Source organism: Crocodylus porosus, unplaced genomic scaffold, assembly GCF_001723895.1.
Source record: "Crocodylus porosus isolate Cpor-Errol unplaced genomic scaffold, CroPor_comp1, whole genome shotgun sequence".
NCBI lineage: Eukaryota > Metazoa > Chordata > Crocodylia > Crocodylidae > Crocodylus > Crocodylus porosus.
In genome coordinates this window covers 5,321,298-5,330,345 of record NW_017728937.1, presented here as the reverse complement: position 1 = coordinate 5,330,345, position 9,048 = coordinate 5,321,298, and the positions used below count along the sequence as shown (strand labels likewise).

Here is a 9,048-nt window from a genome sequence, read left to right as displayed (position 1 = left end):
TATGACTGTTACTTCAGCATTGTGGTGTCAGATTTCTGCTCCCTTTAAGATATGTACACCATGCCTGTTATTTTGAGGAAAGGATTATTACTGGGCACAAGGTAAGGTTCATTTTCCTCACATTCCTAACTTACAATTGCCTTATTGCCTGCATGTTCTTCCAGAAACACATCTTGTGTGGTTCTTTTTCTCCCCGTCATGTGGTTATCAAGGATCCTTCTAGCAGGTTATTTAAAAAAAAAAAAAATCAACGAAAAGCTGAGGGGCTTGCTTTGAGTATACAAAGATGACTTTTAACACAGATTGATCTGTGTCATGTTTTATTTGAGCAATAGCCCTCAAAAAGCCAGCTCTGAGGTTGGCCTGTAGTCTTCCTGGTTTGGGGGAATTTATGTTCTAGGCAATAAACTGTTACAGTCATGTGCACTACACAAGGAGCAAGTGTGTGTCAACTAGAGTTGGAATAAACTGACACATAACGAACAGGAAAGGGCAAGTAATTTTTCCCACCAATTGCCGCGAAGGCAAGATAAGGAAGGAATATCTGAGTTCTTTTTCTGTAGTGGGCCAGCAGGCAAAGTGAGTCAGGAGCAGCAGGGCTTGGACTGGTGAAGCTGGACACAGTGGAAGGTTCTCTGGCCACCACTGTCAAGGTCTAGTTTAAGTTAGAAACTTTTTCTGGTTATAATGTTACCAGCTTGGGACTTCTTTTTGACACTGTCAAATAGTCAAAAGCACAAGGGTAGACAGTTACGTCAGCATAAAAAGGGCTTTTTCTAATACTGCTAGGAACCCAGCAAAGCATTTTTTGTCTAGCATCTGCTTAGTCCATCCAAGGAGGGGGCTGCTAATATAAGTATTGCCACGTTAACAAGACTTTTCTTTTATAGGCCTGGCCCAAATCTGACCTTGATTCAGGAAAGCACTTAAGGACCTGTTCAAATTTAGGCATGGGCCTGGGTGTGATGGACTTCAGTGGAAATTTGCTGAAGTACTTTTCATACTCGAGGCCAGTAGCATAATAAGTGGGGCAGCAATTGGGGTACCAGACTTGGATGCCCATATAGAAAGGACACCAGAATGGCAGCTACCCCCTACATGTAGCCTGCCCTCCTGCTGCTGTCTAGGGCACAAAACCCCAGTAGTTATGCCTCTACTTGAGGCCTTATGGGCACCTACACATGTGACGGACCTCTGCTTTGACACATGCTAAATAGCACAAGTTGTAGCAGACTTGATTAATTGAGTCTGCTGAAGTGTGCTAATTAGCGTGCTCCAGCAGCCTCAGTCATGTGCATTCAGCATCCCTGCATTTCAAAATGGTGGTGGAGGTGTTTTAACTAAAAATCGTTGAACGAGCTTTAGTTGAAGCACCCCCATCACCATTTTGAAATGTAGGATGCTGAATACACATGATGCTGTGAGTGCTTTAGAGTGGCTCTGAGAGCCGCTCTAATTAAAGTGCCTCCTCCCCACCCCAAAGCATGTGTATAGACATGCTATATGACTCTAAACTATGTCATGCCAGGACCAAAAGGTGCATAAAACAGATGGAAGTAGAGAAATAGAAGGACAGTGACATGGAAAAACAGTGAAACTTATTTGCAAGCAACTTTACTGTTAAAGGAACTAAAATTTTAGAGACATAGAGCATGGAGTTTTTTCTGAGAGATCCCTGTTAGATTTTATCAAGTCACTGTGACAGCAATGAAATATACTGAAGAATAAAGATAATGTATTTGTGCACTTATATTTGGTAATTCACATCTCCCTTTCCTGAAACAAATGGCCTCTCCCTTATAAAGCAGATCATTTCCCACCCTGTCTAAAGATGGTTGAATGTTCAAACCAAGAGTGTTGTGCTTTTCAGTCTATCTAGAGGACATAGAATTCCCAATCAACTCAAAACTCAAGCTAATCAACATGTTGGTAGTGTGTTGATTATGTACCATCATCTACTCTAGGATGCAAGGCAAACATTTGTGGCTTATTGTTGACTGTTCAAACTAACAAATGTGAATGCATTGGTTGACAGGCAGTCAATTAACATGGATTTAAAAAATAATCCCTAATGTAGATATTTTCTGATTTTACCTGGGCCAAATCCAAATGGAATTTGTGAGATGTAATCAAGACCAGAATTTGTGACTGATTATTTTAAATGGCTTGTATTTTGTAGTATGCATATGCCCCAATGAGGCACTGATATTCACTTCTTGTTGTGAAGACTGGTGATTTGGTGGGGGGCATAATTTCCTCACCTTGCTGAGGTGAATTGGCTTGGGGAGCGTAAGGGTGAAATCGCACTGTTGGATACTGCAGTTACCATTGTGCAAGTCTTTTGGTGCAAGACTCCTGCCTGAGTAGGAGTCATCTTTATGCATGAAAGCAGGTAATTATGGCCTGATTTGGCTGTGCTGTCTGGAGATAGCTTTTCACCAGACTGGTTTCATAGAGCAGCAAAAAGAAGATTTAAATTGTGAAAAGTAGTTTTACTACTTAACGTGTACTCTGCCTTCACAAGTGTTCTACTTTGTAGATGTGGGTTCAAAAGGTAGGGGATGAATGGAAAGGAACAAACTAATTTCTATAGCAGTATAGTTGTTTCAGGGGAGGAAGCTTCTCTAATCAGCCTGGCAGTACATCTGATGAGCTCCAGGCAGTCAGATAAGCAGTACCCTTTGGCATAACAAAATATAGCCCACAGCTGCATGGTTTATTCTTCTCTTGGCAACCAACCCATTGTGAATTAGGTGAGTTAGGAACTACCCAGACACAAATGATCCAGGTTCTACTGTGCATGCCAACTCCCTAATACTAGTCTGATGGCCTGATATTCAGAGGCAGGAAAATATGAACTGACTGATAGAAGTCAGCTAAGATTTCTGCCTCTCAAGAAGGAAACCACTTGACTATAACCTGTTTCATCTTATATTTGTTAATTATAATGCCCTGGAGGCAGATAGTACTTCTTGACTGATATGTGACTTCTAGACAAAAAGCTCGAATTAATGACAGCCAAAAAGGCACAGAAGAGTCTAGTATCTCAGTAGTAGTAGTACTGCATTAGACTGGTATCTAGAAGATCAGGACTCTATTGCGCTATGTGCATGGGTGGCTAGTAGATTTACCTATTTACATGTTGAGTAACACCCTGTTTAAAGGCATCCACAGCTTGCGTTGCATCAGCTGACTGGCGATGCTTGAGCGAGGAGTTACGATAGGGGTATCCATTAGCTGATGATAGCTGGAAAGGTAAAATGGAATCATAGCGTTACTACGGTCTCCCTATCAGAGACTGGAGACAACAATAACAACAACAGAGGGTTTCTAGATCCTTTAAATCAAGATTGGACAAGTTAAGAGATGTTCAAGATGGACCTATTATGTCTGACTTACATCACAAAGAGGAGTAATTCCTTCAATTTAAGGAATTTCTGGGTGATACGCTATTGCTTGTTATACACAATTTGAGACTAGATGATTGTAATGGTCCGGTTTGGCTTTCAGAACCATGAATCTGCAATTTTGTCTTTCTACAAATCATTTCAATCTGCAAGAACAAAATCTGCTCTCTATCAACCCACTTCCTATATTTCAGACCCCACCCAAAACCTCACCATAGTTCAGTTATGGCAACCCAGATTTAGGATAGTGGGGGTAGCATCATCATCCTTGTATTATGCATGGATTCCTGACCCTCACCAGGACAAGTTTAGTTTCTGTAGGCAGTTGGGGTTCTGGATTTAAAGCCTTGTTACTGATGTGCTCATTTGTTACAGTTAGATGACAACTCTAGCTAGTGCCTCTTACTTTTGGGAAAAGCTATGACTAACATGATCCCCCTGTCTGCAGGCGGGCTGTCCAGCCATGAAGGGTACTCCCGTCTCACCCACAGGGCCCTACATAGCTGCACTAAGCAAGCCTGGATAACAGCACCCAAGACTGGTGTGTGACTTATGCCTCTGCTCTGTAAAGTGTCTTAGGGTATAAGATGTAGTACGTGCAGCAGAGATTTAGGAACTTGGGTTCTAATCTTCGCCAGGCCAATGACTTTTGTGTCTGATCTCTTGCTCGCCAATTTCACACTGGTGTAACTCTACTGAATGTGGTGGCATTTCAATGTGTGCCAAACTGGAGACACAAACTCAGTGTCACCCATAATAGGTCAAAGAAATCTCATGGTCTGAACCAGCCCTGCTGAAAAATGGTAAGGAACTTGTTGCTACCCTGGCACTTGTAGGTGAGGTAAGCTTTGAAGTACAGGGCCAGCATTTATAAATGTTTGTGTATCTCCGTATGTTTCAGCAAAGGTTTAACTTCTCTAAGGAGGTTAGTAGCGAAAAAAGATGGATGGGGGGCACAAGATTTACCTCTTCTTGTAGGTGTCCAATGTCTATTTCCCAAGGGGCTCCACGAAAGATTTCCACAGGGGGCTCCCATCCGTTGCGGAACTTTGGGATGTAGCTTGGGACATTGGCTTCTCGAGGCCATTCCGCCCTGGGAACACAGGAATAGAAAAAGGATGCCTGCAGCAAGACCCACAAGTTAATGTCTACCAGTGCCCAAGCCACCGGCCCCTGCAGCTGGTGAGATCATTTACAGCAGTGCCAGGTGGGGGTGAAATACTACCGCTTTGCTCTGAACTGGTGCCAATGATTGTAAAAGGTGGCTGGCAAGAGGGTGTCAGGCCCTTCCTTCCCTTATTTATTCCCTGGCCTATTCAGTAGGGCCATTAAACAGAAACACCCCTATGCCTTGTTTGGGAATCTGCAGAGTCACCCCAGACTTGCGCTCACCTGGATCTCGTCCATGTCTCTCCTAGGGACTCCCAGAGTGTCATCTCTTTTGGTGTCAGGTGTGCCTTCAGGAAATCTGTGGTGTCTTTAGCTAGAAGTGGGCTAAGGACTGACCTGGCAAGGTCAGGGCCTCCACAGGTATTGACAATCTATGTGACCCAGGAAAGAACGCCAGTTAGAGACTTTGCAGGACATGTGTCTGGAGGCCAACAAAAGTATTAAAGAAACTAAAAACGAGAATGATTCAGAGTTTGAGAGCTAGAGGCAGTGAGCACCCTCCACCTCCAAAGAAAACCACAGGGATGTAGGTGTGGTCTGCACCTCTAAAACCAGGCCACTACAGTCAGACACAGGTCAAAATTTTAAAGAGCTTGTTGGCAGCTGCAGTTCTTTGCATCTTAGACTTTGTAGAGAATAGTGCCATTTCATAGAAATATAGGAACTGCCCTCTGGGTTATTCCCCCTGGATCAGACCAGTGATCCATCTAATTTTGTATCCTGTCCTTGTCAGTGCCCAATTTATGAACTGCCCCAGGAATACAACATGAGGATCAGCTACTGTCTCTAGCTCTTTTTTTTTAAACAGGGCATCTTCTGTGCAAATATAGGGCCACATTGACCAGGTCTGCTTTCAACTTGATCCACGTTTTGTTTTCACTGCTATAGCCCAAAGCCATTCTCTCTACTCTTTCATGACCCTAATTTCAGGCTTGTAACCCAGCTTCCAGTAAGCTTGTGACCAGTCTGAGCACATCTATGGTCACTCGCTATGTGGGACCAATGGCTGCTCTCCTAACTTCTGTGATCCCAAATGGGGTTGTGACCCTTAGTTTGGGAATGGGTACCCTAAGTCTTTCCTAGGTTTGGTGGCATGGCTCACCTTCCAAGTGAATAGGTTGATAATCCTTGTTCAGACTTGTAATCAAACCTAAACCTAGGTGGGATGCTGCACTGTTTCAAGGTTTTGCTGTGAATGCTTTATAGAGTTCTGAGTAGCAATCTGAATCCCCATGTACTCCTGCTCCCTGTAAGCATGTAGGGTAAAATGAAGCAGATGGGTGTCTCTGAGGCAAGCTGGGCCTCACCAAGCACCTTGTTTGAGTTCAGTTCCATGTCACTTCCAGTGCTAAAAACTGGAGCCTCTACAGCAGGGTTGGGCAATTATTTCGAACAGGGGGGTCGCTTAGTGAGTTTTGGCAAGCCGTCAAGGGCCACATGACATGCAGCCAGGGGCAGATAAATATTAGATTTTCTAAATTTTTAGGGGCCCCATAGGCCAGATAGAATGGCCCAGGGGGCTGCATCTGCCCAGGGGCTGCATTTTGCCCACCCCTGCTCTACAGTCTGAGCACAAAGACTCAGGCCTGTGGATGGGGAGCCATGCTAGCCAGTGGGTCCAGCAGAGACAGAACACACAACATGTGCTGAGCAGTGGACTGTATGTGCAAGTGGGGGTAGCCAGTAGTAACTCAAAGTTTGATCCCTGGTTGGACTACATGATCTCTTGAAGTCTCTTGCAGCCTTACTCCTCCATTACCCTATTGGTATTGCTTCTGCAATGATTATTATTGCCGGATCAGATCCTTCTGTGTTCCCTATACTGCTTGTAACATTTATACCCAATCCTCCACATCTACCCTGTGCTAGATTCTGGAATGTAGGGCTGGAAAGGACCTTCTGGGTCAGCCCTTACTACTACAGGCAGCCACATTATATAATCTCTTTCTTAAACCATTCAAGATGCATCTTAAAGCTAGGGTGTTAGAGGGAAGGGGTTGCCATTGGAAGGCCATTCCAGAACTTCACTGTTCTGACAGAGCCTTCTTTTAATCAAGACCAATAATCTTCTGTTCATTTAGATCTAACCAGGCTGATTATCATATAAGCACATAAGAAAAACTCTTATATTTTGAAGGTTACCAGTTCCAGCGGCCCAAACAGGAAATGCACTAGTTCTGAAGCACTGGGGTTCTGGATGTGTTTTCTCAGCTTGGCCTGAAAAAGAGAGAAGCAGTCCAGGTTAATCAAACCAACTTTGGCTCCAGGGCTCTGCAATAGAGGCGTAACTGCTTTCTGGCATTTCTCCATGGTGGTGCTGGAGCTGAAAAACGTAAAAGCTTTTAGCTGTAATTTCAAATTAGAAGAACACAACCAAGAAAATAATTATTTCCAAGTGACTCCCCATTTCACTGGTACCCATTTAGCAATACCATAAAAGGGTCTGTTTTTCAGAAAATGTTTGGATCCCTTGTGAAATCTACCTTTTGTAAAGTATTTTGCATCAGGCACCCAGAAACATCAGTTGCCTTTGAAATCCTTGCCTATAAGTTTCTGGAGATGGAGAGAGAGGTTTTTTCCCAAATGGCAAAATTCAAACTCCTCACAGTGCAGGCTGTGAAAAGTCCCTTTGATGTTTTCTACAGAGAGTCAACAGGTACTCGGTTGAAGAATGAGCGTCCTCTATGCCAGTGGTCTCCAAAATGGGGTGCACAAGACGATCCATTGGGGTGTAGGAAGAAAACATTAGAACTTCTGTTTATGCACTGGCACCCTCACTTGGACCATATGTCAGACAGTCACGTGTCACGTACGGTATGCGAGGTATCCTGAGGGAAGAGTGGGAGTTCCACAACACAGAGGGGTTGACAGTGGTGCCCTCACTCATATATTGGGGGTGTGTGCTCAAAATTTTTTTACTAATAGGGGTGCACGATCAAAAATGTTTGGAGATTGCTGCTCTATGCTACCAGGCATGCTGTAGTCATAAGCCACTTCAATCTGTGCTGTCATTTGTGTTTTCTATTGTATTGCTGGCATTGCTGTAATGGAAAATGGCTCTCTATGGGGAAAAGCAAGGGTCTGTGACTGTATGTACTGCGTTCCTATGGTATCCTTATTTCCCTGCCTTAATTACCATGTAATGCTTGCATACAACTTCCCCCAGATAAGACATACACCTTATTTTTGGGAAGGCAGAACGAAGAAAAAGAAATGTTTCCAGAGTTATAGTTGGATAAAGCAGGAACAGAGCCTAAAACTTCAGCTGACTTGCCTTCCCTTTCTTGCTTAAGTAAAAGCTGAAATCGTAGCTGCTGCTGAAGACTGGTCTCCATAGATAGAGCTATGATTCTGAAAAAAGTTAAAGAGTCTCTGGGGATGTAAAATAGGAGGAGGGAGACCAGGAGCAGCTAGCAGATAGCAAATTTGCCATAGGAAACGTTAGTTTGATTAATGGAACATCAAGTTCATTCATCTCTCCTTCTTATTGTTAATGTCTATGGAGTGAAGAACAATGAGCCATCAAGACAATTGTGCCCCCCTCAATTGTCTGAATAGTAATGCCACTGCTACTGTGCTGTGGAGCAAGAATCAAAGCAGAGTGCTTCTAATCCAGGCATAAAAATCAGGTTCCACCTTAAACACGCACATTAATTTTGAGGAGCTAAATTTTAGGGGCAAGTTGCATGTGGTATGCAAGTATAACAGGGGGCTGTCTCTGGGCCGGTCTACCATTGGCCTGCCCACCTGTTTCTGGGCCACCGCCTGCCTCCTCGCCTGCCATGCCTTCATCATACATAATTATGTTGTTAATTAGGCAGGAGGCTGCTCATTCTTGCCCCAGTGACAGGGGGCACTATCTGCAGCTCTGTTCCTTCCCTACACCACAGCCCAAGCTTCACAGATGGCATCCACAGTTCTTAACATCACCCGCCCCACACTGGCCCCCAGAATCCTCCAGTCGAGACCCCAGCTGGATCCCTCCAATCATGTGGCCTGTTCCACCCTCATTCTGGGCTGCCTAGCTCCCTGAGCTCTTCCCTGTCAGGTGTGGCTCCCTCCAGGACCTTTGGCCACACAGGCCCTGGCCTCACCTCCAAGGCCAGGCAGAACCCCAGGCCCTCAGCTCTGGGCATTCCTTGCAGTGGACCCCTGACCCTTTTGACCTTTCTGGTCCTGGCCCCAGCATTGACCAGTTGAGGGTGCTTCAAGTCAGGCTTCTAAGCCTCTAGCCTACTCTCTAACATGGGTCCACCTTCTTGGCCCTACTATGGTGTAACCCACCCAGTTGTGAGAGCTGGGGTTAAGGCACCCTGACTCACTTTTCACCAGCGTGGTCACTGGCCTGGCATTTCCTGGGGACTCTTGCACCACCAGGTCACCCATCCCTGGCAGGGTGCACTTTTAGCTCATGCCCAGGACCAGGAGCCTCCTATCCATCCCCGTAAGCTCTTACCCTTACCTCCAAGTA

At 44.8% G+C, this 9,048-nt stretch overlaps 1 protein-coding gene across 1 annotated transcript in view; it reads right to left on the bottom strand.

Annotated features, from left to right (window-relative positions):
- Positions 1-3,125: 3,125 nt before the first annotated feature.
- EPS8L2 (EPS8 like 2) overlaps positions 3,126-9,048 on the bottom strand; it is a 99,059-nt gene continuing 93,136 nt past the window's right edge. Inside the window, exons 12-15 of the mRNA XM_019547315.1 lie at positions 6,720-6,794; positions 4,800-4,948; positions 4,374-4,500; positions 3,126-3,247 (exon numbers count right to left, since the gene is read on the bottom strand). Of these exons, the coding sequence (XP_019402860.1) occupies positions 3,128-3,247; positions 4,374-4,500; positions 4,800-4,948; positions 6,720-6,794 (471 nt within the window). The 3' untranslated portion in view covers positions 3,126-3,127. The remainder of the gene's footprint in view (positions 3,248-4,373; positions 4,501-4,799; positions 4,949-6,719; positions 6,795-9,048) is intronic.